General features: G+C 42.4%; 1 protein-coding gene across 5 annotated transcripts; it reads right to left on the bottom strand.

The window, feature by feature from the left end:
- Nucleotides 1-2,013: 2,013 nt before the first annotated feature.
- On the bottom strand, nucleotides 2,014-26,966 carry ZNF445 (zinc finger protein 445). Of its 5 annotated transcripts, none has more exons than XM_074345065.1 (8): nucleotides 26,864-26,940; nucleotides 21,798-21,970; nucleotides 12,224-12,797; nucleotides 9,804-9,969; nucleotides 9,383-9,459; nucleotides 8,961-9,087; nucleotides 8,358-8,468; nucleotides 2,014-7,613 (listed from the first exon to the last, which is right to left on the bottom strand). In XM_074345065.1, the coding sequence occupies exons 3-8, from the start codon at nucleotides 12,650-12,652 to the stop codon at nucleotides 5,443-5,445; spliced, it is 3,081 nt and encodes a 1,026-aa protein (XP_074201166.1). In that variant the 5' UTR covers nucleotides 12,653-12,797; nucleotides 21,798-21,970; nucleotides 26,864-26,940; the 3' UTR covers nucleotides 2,014-5,442. The 5 variants fall into 5 exon arrangements, with proteins under 5 accessions (XP_074201166.1, XP_074201167.1, XP_074201165.1 ...); XM_074345066.1 differs by lacking the exon at nucleotides 26,864-26,940 and adding an exon at nucleotides 23,139-24,906; XM_074345064.1 differs by lacking the exon at nucleotides 21,798-21,970 and having other exon boundaries at nucleotides 26,864-26,966.
- Between the last annotated feature and the right edge of the window lie 572 nt (nucleotides 26,967-27,538).

The raw sequence follows: 27,538 nt of genomic DNA, 5'->3' as shown, positions 1-27,538 counted from the left end.
AATAATTCAGGAAAGAAATGTCATTTACTCGCTTATTGTCTCTGCTTCAAACACACCCTTCTATAGATGCTTTGTGATGATGGGGTTGGAATTCTGCATTTCACATCTCTGCTTGGTCAGCTGGCTCTACAATCAAGGAATACGAGGGAAGCTGCAATGTTGGAGAAGGGTGATGATTAATTTTGTGTGTCAACTTGTCTGGATCACAGGGTATGCAAACATTTGGTCAAACGTTATTTTGGGTGTTTCTTGGATGAGATAAACGTTAAAATTGGTGGATTATGCGTAAAGCAAATTACTTTCCATAATGTGGGCAAGCCTCATCTAATCAGTTGAATGCCTGAATAGAATAAAAAGACTGGCCTCCTTCAGGCAAGAAAGAATTCTCCAGCAGACTGCCTTTGGACTTCATCGGCACATCAGCTCTTCCAGGTTCTAAAGCAAACAGCCTTTGGACTGGAACTGGAACACAGGCTCTCCTGGGTCTCCAATTTGCTGGCCCACTCTACAGATTTTGGAATTACCAGTCTCTATAATCACTTGAGCCAATTCCTTTCTTCTCTTTCTATGTAGATAGATAGATAGATAGATAGATAGATAGATAGATAGATAGATAGATAGACAGACAGACAGACAGACAGACAGACAGACAGACACAGACCGACCGACCGACCAATCCCCTTGGCTCTGATTCTCTGGATAAACCCAATACAAGGAGGAAGAGGAGACTTGCTCCTTCCTGGGTTTCATGGGCTCTGCTTCCTGCTCAGGGCTTCTTCACTCCAGTGTGGCAATTCCTTCTGGTGGCAGCAGTTCGAGCTTGCAGTTTTGCCAACGTGGGGCATCTCCTCTGAGTTCAGACGCTAGCACCGGCCCAGCAGTACTCTCTTCTCCTCGGGTCCGAGATCGGTTCCACAGGGACTCTCTTCCAGTGTCTAACCTTTTAACAATTCAAACCACTTCTCTTTGTTCCTGCTTTGTAGCATGCCCTATGGAGGTGGGATCAATTCAATGCCACTACCCTAAATTGGTTCAGATGTTGAAATAAATGACATCACACACATCAAGAGGTTATGAAAAATTTTATTCACATAATGAGGCTCTCTGGGGAGAGGAGGACAGGTACCAAAGCCAGCTGGTCTGCCTTGATAAAGGCGGGGTGAGTGGCTCTGAGTTTTATCACAGTTAGGGGAAAAGATTACAGTGCAACACCACCACCACACCCAAGGTTTGCATGAACTTCCCCTTCGGAGCTAAGACAGAGTACCTGGGATTTCTTACCAGCTTGCCTAGATGTGAGACACAAAGGAGAGGGACAAGGCTTGAGAGCTGTCAGTGGGCAACATCAAAAATGAGGCCAGATTCTCCTACAGCTCCTCCAGTCCTGAGTGGGAGCTGCTTCTCGCAGTAACTACCTCCGTGACACCTCAGCATTCTCTTTTTGCCTTTTCAGTTACTTAGAGCAAATCTAGTGAACGATTGTTTGTAAGCTTCTTGTGGAAATCACACTAGTATGGTTTCTGGCTCCTGACTAGAACCTGGCTGATACAAAACCTCTTTGCTCTTCTCAGCCGGGTTAGCATTAACTTAAAAGGTGTAGTTGGTATAAACATTTACTCACCTACCTAAAAAAGCAGACTGGATGACGAAGCAGCTCCATCCCCAGGATCCCATTTCTTCATTAAACTTACAAGTCTACAGCTTCTGGCATCATTTGTCATTTTTTAGGCAAGGAGGAACTAAAGGAAATAGAGCTTATAATTTCGTATAAACTGCACTTCTTGGAGATCATGTGTCAATACGTGGAGAACATATCCATTCTTTTAAACTGTTGCCTGGTTTTCCATCATAGGTGTATCAGACTTAACCACGCCTTTACTAATAGCCATTTGTGTTGCTTCCGATTTGTGCAGGGGAGGAATCTGAAGTCCTGAGAGACGGAGCGGCTCAGTCTAAGAAACAGCACATAAATGGCAGAGCCAGGATTTCTACAGAATCATAAAATGGCAGAGCCCATGCTTAAAAATATTTTTATTTTGAAGTATTTAAGCAAATCGTTATAAAAGAACCACCCACCACATAGCCCATCAAATCAACATGCTGACCCATCTACATCAACGTTTTAAAAGAAATAAAACACAACTGATGCCTCCACGTGCCCTTCCTGACTCCACCCCACAGCTCCTGTTCTGGGAAGGCAGAGCATGACTTTCACACATCATTCCGACACATGACTTTACACTCCTCATTTCACATGATTTGAATCCACAGGAAACACACTGTGTAAAACAGTAACACTGTTCACTCTATGCCAACAATGTTTACATGCCAGCCACTATTCTAAGCATTTCACATGCATTAATTCATTAACTGTCCCCCCACCCCCATCACCCTGTGAGGTTGACACTACTATCTTATTTTACAGAAAAAGTGAAACACAAATAAGTTTAAATAATGTGCCCACAGATACACAGTATGTTTAACTTTACATAAGCAGTCTATCATATGTAGCTTCGGCAACTTTCTCAGCGTCTCTGTGACTCATCTATGCTGAAAGATGTTAACTCTAGCTCTTTCGCATTCACTTCCCAAAGTACAAAAAAACAACCATTTATTTACCATTTCTTCTGTTGATGGAAATTTAGGCTTTTCCCCGCCTTGTTAGAGCTGAACAGCACTGCAGCGAACAGTCATATACACATTTCCTTCTTCACGTGGAGTTGTTCTAAAGTTTATCCGGAAGTAGAATCACTGGGTGGTGGAGCACGCAGAGCTTCACAAGACTGTGCAAACTGCTTGGCACAGTAGTTGTCACAATTTCCACACCCACAGCACTGAGTTCCCACGTTCCATACACTTACCCACGCGAGGGATTTTACAAAATCTGCCCACCTCGTGAGTAGTCCGTGTTAATTTACATTTCCTGGGCTGTCTTCTCTGCACATGCCTCTGTTGGGGCTGACAGGCTCTGTCAGCCGGGGCGAGCTGACTGAAAGACCTCCTGGTGCCCGCTCCGCTCTGTGGGGTCCCAGCCCGTCTGGCTCCAGCCAGTCCTAACCTCAGTTCCCCAGCAGGGGGCGGAGAGAAGGCGGGGCAGGGTTGGAAGGAGTGTGCTCTCTCCGGACCAGGTTGGGGTATGAGATGAGAACTGCTGGCTGGGCGGTCAGGAGCTGTCTGGGTGCTTCATGGCTCGGAACCACCCACGGCTGGGCTGCCTCACAGCAGGCGCGCTCGTGGGTGGCCTCCAGGCGACATTTCACTCAGGGATCCCTTCAAAAAACTCCAATCCTGACTTAGCTGAACTAAATTCAGTTCTACATTCCTTAATAGAGGCAACTTCGTGCAAAATCTACTCTGCCCAGCAAAAGGTTATAAGCACCCAAACCTGGCTTCCGGAGGACTCAGTCTGGCTGCAGTAGTGGATGTAACTTGGAAACCCAGACAACACCTAACAGAGCAACATACAGGCACCAGGACAGGTGGGGCCGGGGGAGAGGGCTTAGGGGGACAAGGCTCAGGGAAGGCCCTTTAGAGTGAGGACCGGGGCGGGCTGGGACAGGGGTGTGGCACTCCGAGTGAAGGGAGAAAGCAGAAGGCAGGCCAGTCCAGGGATGTTCAGAGAAGGGCAAGAAGTTAAATCCAACACTAATTACACCAAAATGTTCAGAGGCTGGCTCCAAGTAGTCAGACTTTTCCTTTCAGCTAATCTGTATTTACTAATATTTCTATAATAATTACATAATACTCATATAATTATTTTTTAAAACTCAGGTTACTGAACGGACTGCATCAGTATAATCCCAAATATTAAAGGTTCACCTCAGTATAGAGGGATTTCTGTTGATTTTTACTTCATTCTTTATACATTTTAAATTTTGATTTGAATGTTAAAAATAAATATATATCATTTTATTAAAAAAGGTGGTTAACAACACCCATATTGGGGTGGGAACTCTATGAGGTACTTAGTGGCACAAGGAGTCAGGGATGAAAATATGGACAGAAAAGGGGTGTTTCTGTGTCAACTGGCTTGGGAGCTGCAGCTCTGTGAGGGCTCTGGTCCTAGAGATCAGACCCATAACCATAGTTAACCAAGCCTTTTCACCAGTCCCAAGAGTCAGGTAGCATAGCCAGTTACTCTCATTTTATACACAAGGAAATAGATGCCAATTTCCAGTGACTCGCCCAAGATCATCCTGCCAAGAAAAGGCACACCAAGCCTAGAACGCAGATCTGATGACTCTGAGGCCCTTTCCGTGACCTTCGGCCCTCGACACGTGGGACTCTGAATTTGAATTACATGTTATAAGGGTTCAGATTCAGACAATAACACTCCACAACTGAAAACTGTCCAAAAGCTCCCACCTCCCTCTGAGGCAGCCAAGCTCCAGTGAAGACTCACGATGCTCACACAGCTCTGGGCCCTCGCCTCCAGCTGGCTCACTCCACTCTAGCTCAGGGGCCTACCTGCCATTCCCTAAGGAGACCAGACAAGACCCTACCTCCTGAGAAGTGTCCCATGTAGGATCTAGAGAACTACAGGGCTCACTCACTCCATGATCTCCTCAGGTCTTTGTTCACATCTCACTTTCTCATTTGAGGCCCCTCTGAACAGCCGCTTTAAAATCTCAACCCACCTCCCAATCCAGCGCTTCCTCTCACTCTGTGTTGATTCATTCTGTCCACAACACATATCACCACCCAAAATACTATATATAAAATCTCATTTGTTTATCGTCTGTAAAGATCCAAGATGGCAGATGTTTTTGTTTGTTCCAGTCACTGCGGGGTCTCTGGCACACACAACAGTGCCTGGCATGTGGGAGGTGCTGGATGGCTGCCGCCCCTGCAGACCTGTGGGATGGAGATGGCGAAGGGGCACCGGCAGAGCTCCATGCTCCAGGTGATCAAGGCCAGGACCGTGCTCTCCTCCATGCGCAGCCGAGACAACCCTACGCCCATGGCAAGTATCCAAAGCCAGCTGTGAAGGCCGAAGCCTCAGCCAGAACTCCCCAGGGAAGGCTAGGAGTTCTTGCTGCTGCTGCTGCTGCTGCTGCTGTTGCTTTTAAGGTCAAGCAGAACAGGCACCATCACAGACTAAAGTCAAAGGAAAACTTAGGATACAGCCGGCCCCTTCCCAGCAGCCGCAGCCCACCATGCCACAGACTTTTTGTCAAACCGTGAAGGGCAACGGTCTCTCCCTTTAGAGTTATAGAAGGAGATCTGGCTGGGGCTTCTCCGGGCCACAACCAAACGCCGCTCCTCGGGGCCCAACAGTAGGACGGGGATGCCCAGAGTTTTTGAATCCTCAGGATTCTCTTCCACTAGCTTTCAAAATAGGAAGGACTGGGCCTGTGTACAAGTTTGCCTCACGCTGCCTACAATCAAGGGTTCTCCGGCAGGGTAGCTCGGAACCCGTCTCCCCCACTGTGAGCCCCCACGCTAATCTCTAATGTGGTTTTTCATATGCCGAGCCAAATTGGATGACCACCTGAAGGTCTTCCCACACTCTCTGCACTTGAAGGGCCTCTCTCGAGTATGAAATCTCTTGTGGCTAATGAGCTGTGAGCTCTTGTTAAAGGTTTTCCCACATGTGCTACATTTGTGGCACTTTCCCCTAACGGGTATGTCCTGGAGTCCAGTGAGCCCAGAGCTCTGGCCACAAGCTGCCTTACAGTCTTCAAGGGGTTTCTCCCCACTTGCCTTTAACTGCTGCAAACTCACCTCTGTTTCCTGGTGGGAAGACGACCCCGCAGCGCTGCATTCAGCCTGGGCCACCCTGGTGTGTTTTCTCTGATGAATGCAGAGGGTGTGTCTCCCGATGAAGTCTTTCCCACACCACTGACACTTAAAAGGTCTCTCCTTCGTGTGGATTCTCTGGTGGTTAACAAGGCGGTAATTCCTGTCGTAGGACTTCCCGCACAGATGGCACTTATAACGCTTCTCCCCACTGTGTATCCCCTTGTGATCTAAAAGACTTCTCTTACGTGTAAAGGTTTTCCCACATTCTTGGCACCAAAAGGGTTTCTCACCAGTGAGGAGCTGTGACTGCAGACTTGGACTGTCTTCACTTTCGTGGCACTCATACTGTCTTCCCAAGGAGTGAATCCTCTGATGTCGGGAGAGGTTAGAACTCCACCGGAAGGATTTCCCACACTCCCTGCACTTATAAGGCTTCTCTCTGGTGTGAACTCTCTGATGGATGAGGAGAAAGGAGTGATTCCGGAAGGCTTTGCCACACTGGCTACACTTGTAGGGCTCCTCTGTGCTGTGGCTGCTCTGGGGAACTTGGGACGCTCCATCCTGACTAACGGACGGCGCTTCCTCCGGCTTTCTTTTGACGGTGTGCTGCTTCTTATGAACGATAAAGGCCGACCTGTGGGTAAACGCTTTTCCACATTCGCTGCATTGGTACGGTCTCTCGCCTGTGTGAATTCTCTGATGATCAATGAGAGACTTCTTTCGAGTAAAAGTCTTCCCACACTGCTGACACAAAAAAGTTTTCTCCACAGGAGGGGCACTCTGGGGCGGAGGGACGCTGGAGGGCTGCGTGAAGTCTTCTTCATACTCTTCCTGCTCGTCGAGCTTCTCTTCCTGATGCACTCTCATATGACGGGTGAAGTTTGACCTCCACCTAAATGTCTTCCTACATTTGGTGCATTTATAGGGTTTCTCCTGGGTATGAATCCTTTGATGTTCGAGAATGTATGATTTACAGTGGAAGGATTTCCTACACTGGCTGCAGTCAAAGAGTTTCTCCCCACTTTGTTCTCTCAAGTGATGATCAAAACCTGAGCCACAGGTGAGAGCTTCTTCAACCTGATTAGATTCAAGGAATTTCCTCTTAGCATGGGTTTCCTGGTGCAGGCGGTATGCAGACATGCGTCGGAAAGCTTTGTCACATAAACTGCATTTATACGGTTTCAATCCAGTGTGAATTTTCTCATGCCGCACACGATTCGAACTCCACCTGAAGGCTTTCCCACATGCCCTACATTTAAACGGTTTCTCTTGAGTGTGAAGTCTCTGATGACCTGCAAGGTGGGAGCTGTGGCTGAAGGTCCTCCCACAGTCGCTGCACTTATACGACGTCCCCACCATGTGACGATTCGGCCTGCGTTGGTGATGAGCACTGAGGCTGAAGTCCTTCCCGTGCGCATCCTTTGCCTTCCCCTTCAGTCCGGCGTGAATTCTCGGGTGTAGGTTAAACCCGCCAATCACGCGTCTGAGCCCTTTCCCGTACTCCTTGTAGTCATAGTGGTAGGAGCTCCCTCTGAAGTGTCTACCACAGCCATGTTTAAGGGACTGCTTTCTTCTGGGACCTCTCAAATACATAATATGTTTTAGATGAAGACTGTTACTTTTTCCTGATTCTTCACAGTGTTTTTCTGTCCCGTGGCTGGAATTGGTCTCTTCTTTCTTCACTTTCACTTGTACGGGGTTTCCCCCTTGCTCCTTTAACCTGCTTTTCTGCTCAGAAGATTCTCTGAGCTCTGTTCCTTCAGAAACGTTGGCTGCACCACGACATCCTGATGGCAGGGCTAAGGCTGCTGCTTCTTCCAAAGGTTCGTGTTTTAAGACTAACTTGTTTGTTTTCATATGGAGCTCTCCTCCTGACACAAATAAAACATACAAGAATGTACTCTCTTCCCACACGTGGAACTGCAGAAAGCACCAAGGGACCAAAAAAATGTCATGAACTTCGGTGGTGAGGCTTTTGCCTGACTGCCAACACCTTTACAAAAGGGATAAGGCAAAACATGGAAGTGTCTGAGTGACAGAAAAGGGAGGAGGAGAAGGATGGGCCCAGCAGCTAGACACATGCAGAAATCACACCCAGGTGAAAAACAAAAAGGGTTAAGAAGGGAGTGTTAAACAGCACGAGAGGGCAGAGGAGTCACCACACAAGTGCATGACAGGAAGGTCTCCGGAGCTGAGAGGTGAGGCTCCTACCGGGACTGCAGATCCAGCATCTCACAGGGAAGACTAAGCAGAGAAGAGCAGCAGGAACAGGACGGGGGTTCCAAGGACCGGGGGGAGGGGGGTGGGCAGGGGCAGCACAGGGCTGAGGAGGAGCATCAGCGAATGGAAAAGAGATGGACAGTGAAGCCGTCCAGTGGGCAAGAATTGTGTCTGAGAAGGCTGCTGGGGGAAGGGCAGGGCCAGATATGAAGGTCTAGTAGGCTGGCCTGAAGGGAGAAGCCCGGGGCCCAGCGCTCCTGAGCAGCACTGCTAACAATCTTCCTTCCAGCAAACAATGGAGTAAGTTTCCCAGGATTTATCTGGTGTAAAAGACCTTAAGAAAGAGAAGAGGAGGTGCGGGAGGAGCAAGACTTGGTCAGTTCTCTGGAACTCACCTGCAGGGGCAGCACCTGGATTCCCCTTAGGCTGAGCCCCCTGGACATTCAAACCCCATGGCTCCCTTGCCTCCAACCAGGAGATCACAGCAGGCTTGGTGAATGGCCCCACTGCAGAAGAGAAGAGAACGGGGTGTGACTGGAAGGGAGGTGAGTCAATCAGAACCACTCTCCAGGGCCCTCTCAGGACTGAGCTCCTGGCAGGAAGCAGGGAAAGCCAGGGAGGCAGGTGGAGGGAGTTAGGGAAGGAGGCCCAGACAGGAATTTCTGATAGCTCTGAGTACAGACAAAAAAGGCTAAAAGAAGCCAAAGACAAAAGGATCACTTGGATTTTCCAGAACCACATGATAACTCAATCCATTAAATCAGCCAACTCTTTTTTGGATGCCTAAATGGACCATGAATTTGACACAAATGACCTTCAACCTTTACAATAACCCAGCATGACTGGCATTATTATCTTTAAGAGAGGAGCTGAGATAAAAGATTAAGTGATCTGGTTGGTAGTTAGAGAGACAGGACATAAACCTAGGTCAGGCCCCTTTCTATAGTTCACACAATGAGAACTAAGAAGGCAGAAGCAGAGGCAGGTAGAAGCCTTACCCAGAGAAGCCATGTTCCCATAATTCTCTAGCATCACATCCCTGTACAGGTTCCTCTGAGAAGCGTCCAGCCATCCCCACTCATCCTGGGAGAAGGTCACCTCCACGTCCTTGAAAGTCAAAGCCTCCTGAAAAATCACGGTCCTATGACTTGAATCTGGTCCACAGCTCCGAGCTTTTAGGAGCGGGCAGGGGAATAGGGCTGGCTCTGAGTGAGTACAGGATGGATCTGTTAAGACTGAAAGAGAAGGTCATCACCCAGCACAAGAGCTCTGGGCTCAAGGGGGATAAGCTGGTATCCTACGTGGGTCTTGGGATGTGAGGTCACTGGACAGAGAGAGACCCAGGACGAGGGGGAGCTGCCACTACGCCATTAGGCTGCAGTGCTGGGACATCAGGAAGGACTGAAGGTCCTGTGCTCACCTGAGGCTGGGCTGTCACCGGGTCTCCTGGGCATCCCTCTCTCTGGGAAGGGGCAGGCACCTGCGCAGCAGGAGGATCTGAAGGAGAAAGAGCCATGAGAGGGCAGCCCAGCTCTAGGCATCCCAGTGAGAAGCCCACTCTCCCCCCACAGAGAGGACTCCTGGGCCCATAAGCAGGTACGGACTGTTGTTAAACACCCATTTCACATCTTCCCAGTGTCTGCTGGGGGCCGGGGAGGGTGGGGTGTGCAATGGGAGGAGGAGTGAGGCAGACATGGGTCACAGAAGGACAAAAAGGACACAGAGCTAAAGGCCAGGACAGGAAGGGATTCTCGTGAGAAGACAGAGAGTGCAAAGATGACATCACAGGAAATTCAGGAAGTGTGGCACGGGCTGGGGTCTTAGAGCCAGGCGGCAAGTACCGGATTGCCCAGCCAGGTCACGCACTCCTATTTCATAGGGAGGCTGCAGGTGGTCTCCCAGGGCAGAGCTGCTCCTGAGAGGTGAAGCAGGGAGCCATATCTGTGCGGCTCGCAGGGCTCCTGTGCCCATCCAATGCACATCTGGGCTCTGGGCAGGGGCTGGGTCCTGGCAAGAAGAAAATGTGAGAGGATCCCTGTGGGAATCAGAAAGCAAACAAAGAACAGGCCACATATGGCCAATCCCTAAAAGGCAGAGCCCAGGGAATGGTGAGCTGGGCCCTTCATTACCTATAGGCAGAGGGGAAAGGAGGAGGCGAAATCCCAGGGAGGACCCCCTCACCTCCGCCCCCTGGGCTCTAACTCGGGCCACAGGGAGACAGGTGGCACCAGATTTCCACTTGACATAGGAAAGCACCTGGCAAGTCAGTGACAGCATTGTTGTCAGGACTCAGGTGCTGCAGTGAGACCTCCCCACTTGCCCTCAGTCCACACCCTCAGCCTGGAACGTAGAAATGAAAGAAGAAATTTATCCCTGAGAGTTAAACTGATAATGGTTCACAGCAGAGGTGCAGTTGGATGATGTCTACCAAGTCTCAGGCACAGCTCTATGTAACAACAGGCAAAGTGACCTCAAAGAGGCAGGAAGGCTCCCAGACGGTAAACCAGACTGAACTAGCAACACCACTAGAAAAGCAATGCTAACAGTGAGTGTCAGCTATGGCATCACAGAAAAACGTTTCAGGTGCAAAAACCAGCAGCACCCATCCAAGAAGACCTGGAAAGAGGCAGCCTTTGTCCTGGGGCTTCAAACAGTCCTGATCTTGAGGCATGTCTACCCTGATGCAGAAAGGAGTATAGGAAGCTACAGCCAATGAACTTCAGGTTTTTCTGGTCCTGTGGCAAAGACATTCTCTACACTGATATGGACAAATCTTAGCCTGAGGCCATTAAATATCCATACTCTATAGCTGTAGACTAAAGCCAATAAAAGTCATCACAGTAATTTATCTCCAGTTCCTCTCAAATCCTACCACAGGGAGAATAAAGAAACAAGAATATGGAAGCATAGCCAAGTGAGTTTAAGGACAAATTTCTCAGGCCCCCGTTTCTCACATTTTTATAATTTTGATAAACTATAGGGTGATTCTGCAATTTTATATGCATCCTGGGCATTTCTATTCATTTTTTTGGAATTTGGGGGGCTTTTTTCCAGCTTTTGCTTTTTGTTTTCTAATTTCTAACTAGCTGTCAACAAGGTAGGCCATTTCTGCTCATTTGGCAATGTTTTCATGGATTTTTTAAACCAAACATCTAGCTCTGACTGATGTGAATATAATCAAGCTACAATTTTGTATCTTCTGGTATCTTATTTGCTTTAAGTAAGTTATTTTTGGATCCTATTGAATATTTTTATTCAACAGGATAATGATAAATATTCTTTTTAGTTTTAGAAAATAGCACCCAATGTTAAACAAAGGTTTTTTTTTTTTAACAGTCATATCTTATGTTGATTTGTTACCATTTATTGCTGATAGGACATATTCAGATGTTTTACTTGACTGGTTTAATTTTTATATTAAATTTAGGAGAGAAATACATCAAATATATTTCTGAAACCTTTATTTGTGAATCATACGTAGAATTACACATACTTTTACAGAAGTAGAATTTTTTAAAAAGCCATTTAAAAAATGATAAATGCTCTTAAAACAAAAAAAACCTCCAAAGACGTGAGCATTGAGAGGCTAGCCTATGTAGGGCATAGGGGCAGGCAGAGTGCACTGTAACTGACCCACGGCTCTACTGCCTGCAGTGGGACTGTCAGCTGCTTCTCGGCACCAAGGCCAGGGCTGGACACATGGTAGGCAGTCAAACACATACTGAGCAAATTCTCATTGTTAGATCAGTTTTCCGGTTTTGTTTTTTTTTTTTTTTTCAATAGATTGAGCCCCTGAGAGATTGAAGTTTACTGAGAAAGAAGTAGTACGGTATGTGTAGACTGCTCTTGTAGGTTTCAGCATGTACTCAGAAGCCAAGGAGCCTGACACTAACTGCCCCCTGGCTTATGAGCAAGAGATATCACCCCCATTTTACAGGTCAGAAGCAAGTCAAGTTAGACATGTGAAGATGTACTCTGTGTACTGTAAGTCACTGTGTCCAAAAATTTATTACTATTATTTATGGATACTTGTGGACCCTCTTCTTCCTGGAGCTGTTACTCCTCTAGGAAGGAAGAGAGGGCTACCTGCCAAAAGGTCCCTGGCTTAGCGTCCAGTTCTCAGCTGCTCAGGGGCCATGGGAATGAGAAGGGAAGACATCCCCTGAATTCCTCCATGTTGAGGGCACCCCATCCCCAGATAAGCTAAGCCAGCTGGCTGGCAGGCAGGGTTCACTGGGCACTGACACTCGCTCACACTCACCCTCCATGGTGTCCCACTGAAGTCCCCCTGCAGCTCTTCCAGCAAGGCCACAGCCTCCTCACCACTCTCAGGGTGATGCAGCTGCACCCAGGTCCGAAGCTCCCCGGGCAGGATGCTCAGGAACTGCTCCAGCACCAGGAGCTCCAGGATCTGGGCCTTTGAGAGAACATCAGGCCTCAGCCACCAGCGGCAGAGCTCCTGGAGCCGGCTCAGAGTCTCTAGGGGCCCAGAAGACTCATGGTAGCGAAGCTGCCTGAAGAGCTGGCGGAACAGCTCCTGGCCAGGACGATTGAGTGTCTGCGGCCTGGGAGCCTGCACTGAAGTGTAGCCTTCATCCTCTTCTTCCTTCTTTATCATCTGAAGATGTCCTCGCTCCCTTGAAGCCTTGGCCTGAGCTGGATGGACAGCATACCACCTGCCTGGAGGCATCACTTCTGTTCAAGGTCTACCCAGCAGAGTGCAATCAAGTCTGCGTTAGCTATATATATATCACTGTTGGGGCCTCGGGAGTATCTTTTCAGCACGGATGTGGACAATGCCATTTGCTGGGACATCAGAAGTCACTGGCAAGAGACTGAAATAACCAATGTTATTATTTGGGATGGATGGGAGAAGGATGGTGCAACTAGATGCTGTTACTTGGGATTATCTTTGGATTTAAGAGAAAAAGGGCACATAAACATTTGCATAGTAGTGCCTGCCAGGATCAAGCAGACCAGAGGAAAAAATCAGATCTGTGCTTACCAGAGGCAACGGTGAGGGTAGGGGATTGGATTAAGGCAGTCAAAGGTACAAACTTCCAGTTATAAGATAAATAAGTACTAGGGATGTAATGTATAATATGACAAATATAATTAACTTGCTGTGTATTTTATACAAAAGTTGTTGAGAGTAAAATCTAAGAATTTTCATCATAAGAAAAAAATATATTTTCTATTTATTTTGTATCTAAATGAGCTAATGGACACTCACTAAGCTTATTGTGATAATCATTTCATAATGTATATAAGTCAAATCACTATCCACATTAAACTTATACAATGCTATATGTCAATTAAATCTCAATAAAACTGGAAGAAAAAAATTCTTTTACTTTAAAAAAAAAATCAATGGCATTTCTACATAGTAGAAATGAACAAACCAAAGATAATATTAAGAAAAAAATTTCATTCACAATCACATGAAAAAGAATAAAACACTTAGAAAAGAATTTAATTAAAGAGCAAAACTTATACCCTAAAAACTACAAAACATCATTAGAAGAAATTAAAGGTTTCAATAAGTGAAAAGACATTCTGTGTTCATGGATCAGAAGACGATATATTGTTAAGATGATAATACTATTCAAAATTATCTATAGATTAAAAAAAAAAAATCCCTATCAGAATCCCAGCTTGCTTCTTTGTAGAAACTGAAAAGCTGATCCTAACACATGGAAACTCAAGAGACCCATACAACATACAACACAATCTTGAAAAAGAATATGCTGGAAGAGAGGACATCAAGATGGCAGAGTATGAGGATGCTGACCTCACATTCCTGCATGAACACATCAAAAATACACGTGGAGCAATTCTCACTAGAAACAAACTGGAGACTGGCAGAAGACTCTTCTACAACCAAAGCTATAAAGAAAGATCCACAAGGAGTCAGGCAGGAAGGGAGGAGAAGCCATTAGGTTGGAACCTAAGTCCACAGGAGATGACACAGAAGAGGGAGATATCACAACCTCATTAAAAAATGAGAACAGTCTAAAAGATCTCTGAAACAATATCAAGTATATCAATATTTGCATTATAGGGGTCCCTGAAGAAGGGGGAGAAGGGTTAAAAAATTATTTGATGAAATTATGGCTGAAAATTTCCTGAACCTGAAGAAGGGAAGATATCCAGGTATAGGAAGCACAGAGAGTCCCAAACAAGATGAACCCAGAGTCGCACAACAAGAAATATTATAATTAAAAGGGCAAAAATTAAAGATTAAGAGAAAATTCTAAAAAGAGCAAGAGAAAAACAAAGAATCACATACATGGGAACCCCATAAGGCTATCAGTGAATTTTTCTGCAGAAACTTTGCAGGCCAGAAGGGAGTGGTATGATATACTGAAAGTGTCGAGGGGAAAAAAACCTACAACCTAAGATACTCTAGCCAACAAGGTTATCATTCAGAATTGGAGGAAAGATAAAGAATTTATCAGAGAAGCAAAAACTAAGAGAGTCCATCGATACTAAACAGACCATTACAAAAAAAGTATTAAAGGGTCTTCTCTAAGTGGAAAAGAATAGGCTACAACAAGAAGTAAGAATTTATACGAAAGGGAAAAAAATGCCACTAGTAAAGGCTGTGGATCAACCATTTAAATAAGCTTATAGAAAAATTAAGACAAAAGTTGTAAAATCAACTGTACAGTAAATACTTACGGGAGAAACACGAAAATGTAAAATATGAAATCGAAAACATGAAATGGGGAGGGGATGAAAAATGTAAATCTTCTGGAATGTGTTTCAAACGTAAATTACCAACAGTTTAAAACAAACAGACATAGTAATAGGTCAACATAAATGAACCCCATAGTAACCACAAATCAAAAACCTATAATAGATATACAAAACCTGGAGAGAAAAGAACATCAAACCATAATATAAATATTCTTTTCTAAAGAAATATTCTTTTCTAAAGAAAATCAAACCATAAGAATATAAATAAACAGTAGAGAAAAAGAACAAAGAACTACAAAAACAACAAGAAACAAGTAACAAAGTAGAAATAAGTACATACCTATCAATAATCAGTTTAAATGTCAATGGACTAAATGCTCCAATCAAAAGACAAAGGGTGGCGAATTGAATTAAAAAACAAGATCCATCTATATGCTGCCTAAAAGAGACTCACTTCAGAGCTAAAGAGACACACAGACTGAACGTGAAGGGATGAAAAAACATATTTTACACAAATGAAGATGACAAGAAAGCTGGGACAGCAATACTCTTATCAGACAAAGTAGACTCTAAAGCAAAGTCTATAATGAAATATAAAAAAGGACATTATATAATAATAAAAGGATCACTATGAGAAGAGGATATAACATTCATTAACATATATGCAGCTAATATATAAGCACCTAAATATAAAAAGCAAATATTAAAAGAGACATAAAAGGAGAAATTGACAATAATACAATAATAGGAGGGGACTTTGACACCCCACTTACATCAATGGAAAGATCATCCAGACAGAAAACCAATAAAGAAACAGTGCTTTTAAATGACACATAAAACCAGATGGATTTGACATCTATCTATGAAACATTTCATCAAAAGCCAGCAGAATACACATTCTTTTCAAGTACACATGGAACATTCTCCAGGACAGATCATTACTAAGTCACAAAATAGTCTTAACAAATTTAAGAGGATAGAAATTCTATCAAGCATTTTTTTCCAACCACAATGATATGAAACTAGAAATAAATTACAAGAAGAAAAATGGGAAAAATACAAACATCTAGAGAGTAATAAACATGCTACTAAAAAACCAATGGGTCAAAGAAGAAATTGGAGAGGAAGTCTGAAAGTACCTTGAGACAAATGAAAATAAAAACAACTTTCCAAAATCTATGGGGGGTGTGGAAAAAGCATTTCTAAGAGAGAAGTTCATAGTAATATAGGCCTACCTCAAGAAACAAGAAAAATCTCAAATAACGAAACTTACCATCTAAAGAAATTAGAAAAAGAAAAATAAACAAAGCCCAAAGTCAGCAGAAGGAAGGAAATAATAAAGATCAGAGATGAAATAAATAAAATACAGATTAAAAAACAGAAAAGAGCAATAAAACCAAGAACTGCTTTTTCAAAAAGGTAAACAAAATTGATTAGCCTGTAGTCAGGCTCATTAAGAAAAAAAGAGAAAGGACTCAAGCAAAATAAGAAATGAAAGAGGAGAAATTACAACCAATACCACAGAGATACCAGAAAAAAACAAAAGAGAGAGAGAGGATACTGCAAAAAGTTATATGCCAATAAACTGAACAACCCAGAAGAAATGGGTAACTTTCTAGAAACATACAATCATCCAAGACTGAATCACAAAGACTGATTCCTTCAATCTGACAATCTGAACAAACCAACCAGTAATAATGAAATTAAATTAGTAATCAAAAAACTCCCAGCAAACAATAGTCCAGGACTGGATGGCTCACAGGAGAATTCTACCAAATATATAAAGAAGAGCTAATAACTATCCTCAAAATTTGAAGAGGAGGGAACACTCTCTAATTCATTCTACAAAGCCACCATTACTCTGACACCAAAACCAGATAAAGACACTATTTAAAAAAGAAAACCACAGACCAGTATCTCTGATGAACACAGATGCAAAAATTCTCAAAATACTATCAGCAAACCCTATTCAACAACATATAAAAAGAAATTATACACCATGATCGAGCAGGATTTAATTCCAGGGATACAAAGATGGTTCAATACATGCAAATCAATGTGATAAACCAACTTATCAAAATGAAAATAAAAATCACATGATCATCTCAAGAGACACAGAAACATTTGACAAAATTTAACATCCATTCATGATAAAAATTCTCAGGGGAGGGTATAGCTCAGTGGTGGAGTCCATGCTTAGCATAGACAAGGTCCTGGGTTCAATCCCCCGTACCTCTGTTAAAATGAGTAAATAAATAAACCTAATTACCTCCCCTCCTCCCAAAAAATTCTCATCAAAGTTGGTTTAGAGGGAACATAACATAATAAAGGTCATTTATAACAAACCCACAGCTAACATCATACTCAGTGGTGAAAAGCCAAGTTTTTCCTCTAAAATCATGAACATTACAAGGATGCCAACTCTTGACTTAACATAGTAGTGGAAGTCATACTCACAGTAATCAGACAAGAAAAAGAAATAAAAGGCATTCACATTGAAAGAGAAGAAGTAAAACTATCACTATTTGCAGATGAATACTATTTGCAGAAAACCCTAAAGTCTCCAAAGCCTCTACCAAAAAACTGTTAGAGTAAATGAATTCAGGAAAGTTGCAGGATACAAGATTAATACACAGAAATCGATTGCTTTCTATACACTAGTAGTGAACCATTTCTCTATACCAGAAAGAGAAAGCAAGAAAACAATCTGTTTAAAGTCATATCAAAAAGAATAAAATACCTAGGAATAAACTTAACTAAGAAAGTGAAAGATCTATACTTCAAAAAATACAAAACACTGATGAAGGAAATTGAAGATGATACAAATAAATGGAAAGCTATCCCATGTTCATGGACTGGAAGAATTAACATTGTTAAAATATCCATACTACCCAAAGCAATCTACAGGTTTAATGTAGTGCTATCAAAATACCCATGACATTTCTCACAGAACTAGAACAAATAATCCTAAAATTAATTTAGAGCCACAGATGATTCCAAATAGCTAAAATGAAGCTGAGAAAAAAGAACAAAGCTGGACCTATCATGCTCCTTGACTTCAGACTATACTACAAAGTTACAATAATCAAAAAAGTATGGTCAGTGGAACAGAATAGAAAGCCCCCAAATAAATCCACATGCTTATGGTCAATTAATCTATGATAATGGAGGCAAGAATACACAATGTAAAAAAGACAGTCTCTTCATTAAGTGGCGCTGAGAAAACTGGACAGCTACATGTAAAAGAATGAAATTGGAACATTTTCTCACACCAAATACAGTAATAAACTCAAAATGGATTAAAGACCTAAATCTAAGACCAGAAGCCATAAAACACCTAGAAGAAAATATAGGAAAAACACTCTCTGACATAAAGCACAACAATATTTTCTTTGGCTCTGTCTCCTAAGGCAAAGGAAACAAAAGCGAAAATACACAAACAGGACCTAATTAAACTTAACAAGCTTTTGCACAGCAAAGAAAACCACTGACAAAATGAAAAGACAACTTACTGAATGGGAGAGCATAATTGAAAATGATATGACCAGTAAGGTGTTAATATCCAAAATCTATAAACATCTCACACAACTCAATAACAAAACAAACAAACAAACAAACAACCTAATTTAAAAATGGGCAAAAGACATGAATAGGCATTTTTCCAAAGAAGACATACAGACAGCCAACAGGCATATGAAAAAATGCTCAACCTCACTATTCATCAGTGAAATGCAAATCAAAACCACAATGAGATATCACTTCACATCTGCCAGAATGGCTAATATCAAGAAGACCACAAATAGCAAATGTTAGTGATGATGTGGAGAAAAGGGAACCCTAGTACACTGTTGGTGGGAATGTAAGTTGGTGCAGACACTATGGAAAACAGTATGGAGTTTCCTCAAAAAAAAAAAAAAAATAGAACTATCATATGATCCAGCAATTCCACTCCTGGGTATATATCCAAAAAACCCCAAAAACACTAATTTGAAAAGATACACGTACCCCAATATTCATAGCACATAATTTACAATAGCCAAGATATGGAAGCAATCTAAGGGTCCATCAACAGATGAACAGATAAAGAAGATATAACATAAACACAAACACATATATATACATACACATACATACATACATATATATATACACACACACACACATATAAAATGGAATATTACTCAGCCATAAAAAGAATGAAATTTTGCCATTTGCAACAATGTAGTTGGATCTGGAGAGTATTATGCTTGGTGAAATACATCAGACAAAGAAAAACAAATACTGTATGTTATCACTTATATGTGGAATCTAAAAAATGAAACCAAGGAATGAATATAACAACACAGAAACAGACATACAGAGAACAAGCTAGTGGTTACCAATGGGGAAAGGGAAGTGGGAGGGGCAAGACAAAGGTAGGGGATTAAGAGGTACAAAATACAATGTATACAATAAGTAAGCTACAAGGATATACTATACAGCACAAGGACTTCGAATGAGTATTTTACATTATTTTACAATATTTTATAATACCAATACTTTACAATAACTTCGAATGAGTATAATACATTAATAAATTAACTCACTAAAAATAAAAAGAGTAAGTTGAAAGATTCATATTAATTTCAAAGCTTATTTTATAAGACATGGTGCTGGCGTAAGGATATACACATAGATCAATGAAATAGAATTTAAGAGTCCAAAAAAGAACCCATACATCTATGGTCAACTTATTTTCAACAAGTGTGCAAAGATCACTCAAAGTGGGGAAGAAGAGTCTTTTCAACAAATGGTGCTGGGACAACTGTATGTCTACATGAAGAATAGTGAAGCTGAACCTCTCCATAATACAATATACAAAAATTAATTCAAAATGGATCAAAGACCTAAACGTAAGGAGCTGAAACTATAAAATTCTTATCATAAAATGTAGGTGTGATACTTTGTGACAATGGATTAGTCAATGGATTCTACCAAATGCACACCAAAAGCACATGCAAAAAAAGATAAAATAGATAATCTGGACTTCACCTAAACTTAAAACTGTTGTGCTTCCAAGGTCACATGAAGAAAGTGAAAAGGCAACCCATAGAGTGGGAAAAAAAATTTGCAAATCACATTACCTCATAAGGGACTTGTGGCTAGAAAATATAAATAACCTACAATTCAATAATAAAAAGACAACATAATTAAAATTGGACAAAGCATTTGAACAGACATTCCTTCAAAGAAAATATAAAGATGGATGAAAAACACATAGGATACAGAACAACATTAGTCATCAAGGAAAAGCAGATCAACACCACAATACAATACTACTTCACAACCACTAGGATGGCTAGAATCAAAAAGTCAGAAAATAACATGTGTAGATAAGCACATGGATATATTGGAACACTCATACACTGCTGGTGGGAATGTAAATTGTGTAGCCACACTGGAAAACAGTCAGGCAGGTCTTCATGGAGTTAAACATACAGGTACTACTTGGAATTCCATTCCTAGATAGATACAGTCATCCTTCAGTACCCACAGGATATTACACATAAAATGTATTCTAGCTAAAGCCTAAACTTCAAAAACAAAAAAAGAGAGTAAGAACCCTGGGGTAAGCAAGGATTTCTTAAGAAAATGAAAGGGAACTATGTAAAAACCTCTTGTCTGAAAAAAACAAACAAAAAGAAACAAAAGCACGAACCACTGGATAGAAGTGTAAATGTATACAGCCACCAGGAAGAGTAGTTTGAAAGCCAGCAGTACAATTAAAAAGTCACATTACTTAATGCCCCTGGAACTTCACTTCTTGGAAGCTCCCTGGAAAAACATTTACACAGGTATTCAGGCATTTTCACAGGTGTTCTTTAGAGCCCTCTTTGTACTAATGCAATAATGGAAATGACTTATTTGTCCATCAGTTAGGCTAAGTAGGAGTATAGCACATTAGAGGATGAAATACCACACAACAGTTTAAAAGACTATACTAAACCCTTAAGCACCAAGGCAATTGTTTCACTGTTCACTGGGTGGTCAGGCTGTACAGTCGAGGTTAAAAAGCAGTTAACTGCCACTCACAGAAGAGATCACAGCAGAATTCTAAGTTGCTGAGAAGAGATAATGCCTACTAGGTTCCAGTGGTATAGTGTTTATTTAGAGCAAGAGAAGAAAATAAAGAGTGTAGGAGATTCAACCCCTTGCAAGCCATTGGTCCCCCATGACCAACGGACCCACTTCACAGCCAACACCGTGCAGGTGGAACAGATACAAGCACCACACTTCATGGTACAGTAGGACTGTGGCCCTTTGCCCGCAGGGTCTGAAATACAGAAAGCAGGGGTGAGCCTGGGGGTCAGTAACAAAGGCACTTAAGCAGATAAAGGGGTATATACATTAAGCACTGGACAGGGAGAGACAGTCCCTCACAAAGCTGCAAGTCCAGCATAGGCGGTGAGGGCTCTTCACTTCTGTGCAAGAAAATGTCGTCAGCCCAAGGATACTCGGTGCTATGCGAGAGAGGAGAAGCTGAGCCTGCCTGCCTTTCCCAACAACATTAAAACCATATGCTAAGTTAAAAAGAACATCCTAGATATACCTGGAGAAAAAAGCTATAATCATATATATGTGTATGTATGTGTGAGATGCACGTAAGTACCCAAAAGATTTAAAAATGATCTAGGAGGATTCACAAAAACTCTTACTGATTATGGGGGTGGAGAGATTGGGAATAAAGAAAATTTCAGTTTATTTGTACTGATCTGAAGTTTTTCACACGACATCTATGTAGAAGGTCTCTCTCTTTGCTTTTTCTTTTTTTTTAAGAGTGTACATCAAAAAAAGATGAATGTGAATATGCCAAAATTTGAGAATTGGTTACTCCTGTGTGTTGGAAATACGCCTGCCTGTTATTTTCTTCTTTTTACTTTTTGTCTTTTCCCAATTTCCCAAAATAAAAAGTAAATTAAGAAGCAAATTTTAGAAATTACAGTTATGAACTCAAATATGTCTTAAACAAAATAAAAATAAAGCACAGTTTGCATATGTACAAAAAAAGTTCCTACAGCTTGCCACCAGTGTTTTCAGCCAATTATCTCCTCCAGCAGTGGGATTAGAGGGTTTTCCCTTCCTATTTTTCTACGTACCCTGAATTGTAGAACATTATTTTCATAATCAGCAAGGTGGTAAATAATTCTGCTTAAAAAATAAAGCAACCAAGTATCAGCTTCCAGGACTCAAGGAGGTGGGCATGGAGCAGAAGAGGCTTGTACACCCTTGAAGAGGACATGTATGAATACGGTGGCTGCAGCTCAAGTAGCTGTAAAAGGAAAAAGAAATCGAGGTGACCTTAGTTCTACTTTAGCCACTGAGTCAACAACCAAACCAAAGGCGGCTGGTGGAACTAAGAGAACAAGGTAAGACAAAAACTGACAACTGAGGTAGAGAACAAAAGAGAGTAAGAGAGTAAAATGCTGCCAAAAACCACAACATGCAAAAGAAAAAGAAACAAAGAAAGACAGAGCATGTTAAAACCAAACCAAACCAGGGGAGGTGCTTCAAGATAGAATAGAAGGACACGGAGCTCACTCTCTCCCACAAATACATCAAAAATACAATCTACATGTAGAACAATTCTCACAGAATACCTAAAACAAAACTAAACCAAAAAAGAGTCTACAAAGACATATGTATGGCTGTTAGCATAACTGATGCCATTTTAGACCCGTTCAACTCCTTCAGTCCTTCCATTGACCCTACCTATGACCATACAATGTGGTAAATCACTTTTCTGTCTCAAGGGCTTTATACTTAATAAACATTGTTTCATGATCGTTAGTTCCAGGTAGACTCTATGCTCTGCTAGTCTCCAAACAATGACGAAGACTTTCAGTAACATATTCCCATTGCCCATGAGACTAGTTACCCATTCAGAAACCCTGACTTAGGAATGCACTTGTTTCCAAGCACACACCCCCATATTCAACTATAAAATTGTCCCACTAGCCCCTCAGCAGCGCAGAGTGCAGCTGCCAGTGCTCCCAGAATGTCCACCTGATCCCACTGTGTGAGTAAATTATCCTAAAATAAATGGATCCATTGATTATATGGAGCTGCCTGCCTCATTCTTCAGTCTTAGCATACTTTCTCAGTTAAGAGGGCACTGTTCATTCTGCCCCTCCTCCAAGAGAGGTATGAAATAGACAGTAGGTCTTGGCCCCTGATGCAAAGTGGCCCCATTACTCAGTGCACCAAGTCACACATGATGGTCATCGTCCCCTGAAGAGTGGAACCCTCCATCTCCCACAGTTAAGCAAACTTAAAGGAATTATTACTTTACCAAGAAACCATCATCCCCTACATGACCTACAAACATCTCCTGCTCAGGGGAAAGAGAAACAGGCACCGAGGCTCAAGAGAATGAAATGGAGGCCAAAGAGAAGCATCTGGAAGAAACACACCCAGTGGGAAACATAAAGGGCACTGACCTATCTTGGGCAGTTGAGACACACCGCGAAACGAACACCAAAAATAAGCCTTCAAGCTGACCTGAAGCAGCTGCTGCAGAAATGTCCCAAGAGGTCAGTGAAGTATTTCTAAAGAGGTGATGAGAAGACAGACCAACACAAAAATGAGGCCAAATGCCTGTGAATATAGCAGAAGATTCCAGCCCTTTTAGCCCAGCCTCCACAACCATGAACACAGACAGAAGCTAATGACCTCCCAGGCCTTTCAAACTCAGAATGAAAGCCCCATAGCACAGTAAAGAGATGGGGGCCAGTGAGCTGAAACTGCCCAATTAAATTCAGGTATCCTAGTGCCTCAGGGTTCCTCCCATGTCCCAGCTAGCTTTCAGGGACAGAAGAAAAGCTTCACACTCATCAGCTTGTTAAGATTATGTGAGCCCCAGGCCTGGGGAGCAACCTGAGATGGATCAGGCCTCTTGTCCCCCACAGCTTCATACCTTCACTCAGTTTCATTCCCAAATGAAAATGCTGGGAAAATCCCAAGCAATCCCATGGGCGTTTTTCAGGACACTTTCTTCATCAACTCATAGGCAATGTAATTTTAATTTCCTTTGAATTCCTCATTAAGTAGTCTCTAATTCTCATGTTTTTCCTCCCAGTGAGATAAGGTACATAAGGTTATTTTATATACTGGTAGCAAGCAAACAAGTTTCTAACATAATCACCACTAAAGGAAGATTGTTTCCAGGACATATTTAAAATGTTAAAATAATATTTATCCCACTTTACCAATTAAGATGAGTCAAATCGAGTGGCCCAAATCTGGTTTCTAAATATCATTCTCCTATAAATGGAACCAGGGAATTCTTGGATAAGAATGGTTATCCAAAGGTTGATTCCAGGGCTGCAGGACATGAAAAATACAAGATGAGTATCTTATGTTGCCTAAAAATCAGGGAAAGACATAAAAATGATGGGAGCATGTACAGGGAAACCAGGGCCAACCTGAAAGAGCTCCCAGTGGCCAAAGCTGGAATAATTAAGCAACAAAATAAATAACGTGACACCACATTATACTAAAAAAGGGAACACCCAACATCACACCCTGATGTAACTAATATAATAACAACAACAAAAGGAAGAGAAGGCATAACTCTTCCTAACGGAGAATTCCAGTTAAGAAATGGAAGAGAAAAAACAAAAAGGAAAGGCACCTGGAAGAGCATCACTGTAATAACTGCTGCAGGCAAGAGCCACCAAGAAATGCTAATTAGTGGGTGAAAGTTGAGGAGAAACAGAGAGTTGAGGAGAGACTTTTCTATGCAAAGTCTCAAGGTAGCTTCCTCAAAATCACTGCTAATTACAAAGGAGAGACAGTAACTTTACAGTGATGAAACCTGGCAGAAATACTGGAGCAAGGTTAATATGACCAGGAAGAAGACACACCGGCATCACCCTCAATCTAAGCAGGACAATATCTGACAAACCAAATCAAGGGTCATTCTAAAAACACAAACACGAAATACTGCAAGTGTCAAGATCATGCAGAACAAGTAAAACTGAGGAACTGTCCCAGAGTTCTCGAAGAACAAGAAGACATGACAACTAAATGGAATGAGGGATACTATACTGGATCTTGGAACAGAAAAAAAAACCTTACAAAAGACACTGAAGAACCTTGAATAAATCAGCAGTTTAATTAATAGTACTGGACCACTGTAAACTTCTTAAGTTTGATGACTGTACTATGATTATGCAAGATATTACCTTTAGGCAAACCAGGTCAAGTATAAGAGAATTCTGTACAGTTCTGACACCATCTGTAAGGCTACAATTATTCAAAATACAGTTTCTAAAATTGAAGACATTTGAGCTGCTAATGTGTTTCTTTTTTTGTATCTATCTAGAAATATTAATGTCTAGGTATTAAGGATTAACTTGGCAATAAGGGTATTGAATACTGTCGATTCCTATCATCTGCAGTTTGGACTCATCCTTTTACTAATTTAACAAATATTTACTGAGCACCTACTAAGTCTGAGGCACTAAGGTTTCTGCAGTGAATTAAGCAGACAAAAGGCACTGCCCTGAGCAGCTTACAAGATAGTCAAGGACAGGTGCCATGTAGTGTAATAAAAAAAGGAAGCAGGATAAGAGGTCTAAGATCAGGGAAGGAAAAGTATAAGCTCAAAAACCCAGTCCTGTGGAGCACATAATGACTCACCTTAGGGAACTCTTTCAGACTGTTTCTCATATTAAAAATACTGAACACTGCAAAGTAACATGAGTTATATCTTACTACACTATCTGTATTTTCGGTCTGGAACATGACATCATAGAATGCTCATGCACTAATATTTCTGGAAACCAGGAGCCACAGAAACTTAACGGTGGCATGGTTACTATTTTTTATGCTTCTGTCAGTTTCTCTTTAAGTACATACTGAGATCTATCTTCAAATGATTCTCATCTTTTCAGCCTACTTCTTAACCAGCATTTGTCTATTTCTCTTCAGTATTAAGAACATGTAAGTGCAGCCTCTTTTGTCAGTCTCCGAGTACACACACAATATACACGTGTACAACAGCTGGAAATTCCCTGAAATCCAGTTATGTCTAAAACCACTTTCTGACACTTCCTTGCAAAATAACCCACCTAATATTAATGAGTTTTCAACTCTGAAATACCAACAGTTTGAAACAGAATGGTGTTCTTTCCCGGTCACCACTTTTAACTTAGGAAGGTGAACATTCTAATTTCTTAGACCAATGTAAGTGAGAAGACAGTAGAGCGGTTTTAAGTCACAGCTGTACCTAGTGTTTAATATTGCATTTTATATACTACTGTTCCATTTTGAAAGGAGATAATCACTCTAATACATGAGCTTTTTGGTACAAATATCACCTGTTGAGCATTCACAGCTGCATGTAATGTGTACCTTGGAAAATAAACTGCAAATAAATGTCTTCTTTTAATTATACTTACAAAAATGTCAGCGGTGTCATCAAGTTGGCACCCATTTTAACCAATATATGAACAAATGCATTCGACAAGTTGAAGATACAATTTTCAAAAAGCAACTGTATGACAGTGCTTACTGATACTGAATTATACACTTTAAAATGGCTTAAATGATCAATTTTTATGTGCCGTGTGCTAAACAGTATGTGTATTTTATTTTATCATAATACTAAAAAAGCATTTTGAAAGCAACAGTACACAGATATGTAATCATGATGTTGTATGCCTGAAACTAATACGTTATATGTGGATTACACCTCAGTTTTTTAAAATGTTAAAAATTTTAAAATATATGGATTATATACTTTTTTAAAGCAGTAAAAATAATCCCATTTCTTAAAAAAAAATGTACATGTATAACAGTTTGCATCATCATGCACACATTTTAAATGGTCAGGAAGCCTCCAGATGAAAACAGTAACGGACAGCGGTTACTTTCACTTTTCTTACGTTCACCCGCGTTATTCAACTATCTGTAAGGAGTCCCCTTTGTTTTCATAATTGGGAGAAGTAATAAAACACAGAAACCATTACTCCAAATTCTCGACCCGGGCGGCGTAGCGCAGGCAGATAGATACGCCCTCACAGCGGCGGGTCGGGCTCCCAGGCCAGATCCCCGCCCCGGGCGCAGCCTCCACGCCGAGCCTCCCCCCCGCCCCACACGCCGGGAACCCCGCGCCCGCACAGCAACCCTCCACGCCCACCAGCCCCGCGGGGCAGCTCACCGACTCCCGCGGCCGCGCGACGCTCGGTCCCCTGACCGCAAGGCCCACCCCACGCCAGTTGCCCCGCGCCCGGCTCTCCGTCCCTATCGCGCACGCGCGTCGCCGCCCCGGGCCTCTCGGCCTCTCTAGGACTCTGGGAGGCCAATCTCTCGACTTCTCCCGGGCCCGACTGCCGGGCTCGGAGGCCTCCCAGCCCACGGTCTTCGGCCCGACCTAACCCACTGGACGCAGGCCTTCTTTTCGTACCACAGAGCTCTATCAACCTTGTCCTGTTTTCCTGCCTTCCTCCAAATGTGTGTACAGGGCTTCCCTTTAGGGTTCCCTCCTCCCAGGGAAGAATGGGATCAAACCTAGGGACCAGCAAGATCTAGCTGACCAGGCTGGCCAGAAGGAGCTGTTAAAGAGGCCACTCATTACTCCCTGGGGTCCCCTTCAACGAGGGGAACCAGATCCTGAAGTAGGCTGTGTTCCAGGACAGTCTCTTCCTCCATCACCACCATGATCAGAGGGTACTTGCTCATTCCCAAGCCGCAGACGCCCAAAACTTCCCACTACAGCTTCCAGCTGTTTTCTCCTGTTAACAAAATTCAACCGAGTAAATTTTAAATATCTTACTGGCTTTAATCATCAATTCACAAGTCAGACAACATCCTATTTAACAGTTAAAAAGGAGCT

The sequence above is a fragment of the Camelus bactrianus genome, chromosome 17, assembly GCF_048773025.1.
Source record: "Camelus bactrianus isolate YW-2024 breed Bactrian camel chromosome 17, ASM4877302v1, whole genome shotgun sequence".
NCBI classification, from domain to species: domain Eukaryota; kingdom Metazoa; phylum Chordata; class Mammalia; order Artiodactyla; family Camelidae; genus Camelus; species Camelus bactrianus.
This window is presented reverse-complemented; position numbering and strand designations above follow the sequence as displayed.

What these genes read in the sequence shown, in the direction of transcription:
- ZNF445 (XM_074345064.1), bottom strand. Translation starts at nt 12,652, where the DNA reads ATGCCTCCAGGCAGGTGGTATGCTGTCCATCCAGCTCAGGCCAAGGCT. An exon ending in TCAGTGGGACACCATGGAGG is followed by an intron (nt 9,970 to 12,223) that starts GTGAGTGTGAGC and finishes TCTTCTTGCCAG; the next exon opens with GACCCAGCCCCTGCCCAGAG. An exon ending in TGGGAACATGGCTTCTCTGG is followed by an intron (nt 8,469 to 8,960) that starts GTAAGGCTTCTA and finishes TCTCTTCTGCAG; the next exon opens with TGGGGCCATTCACCAAGCCT.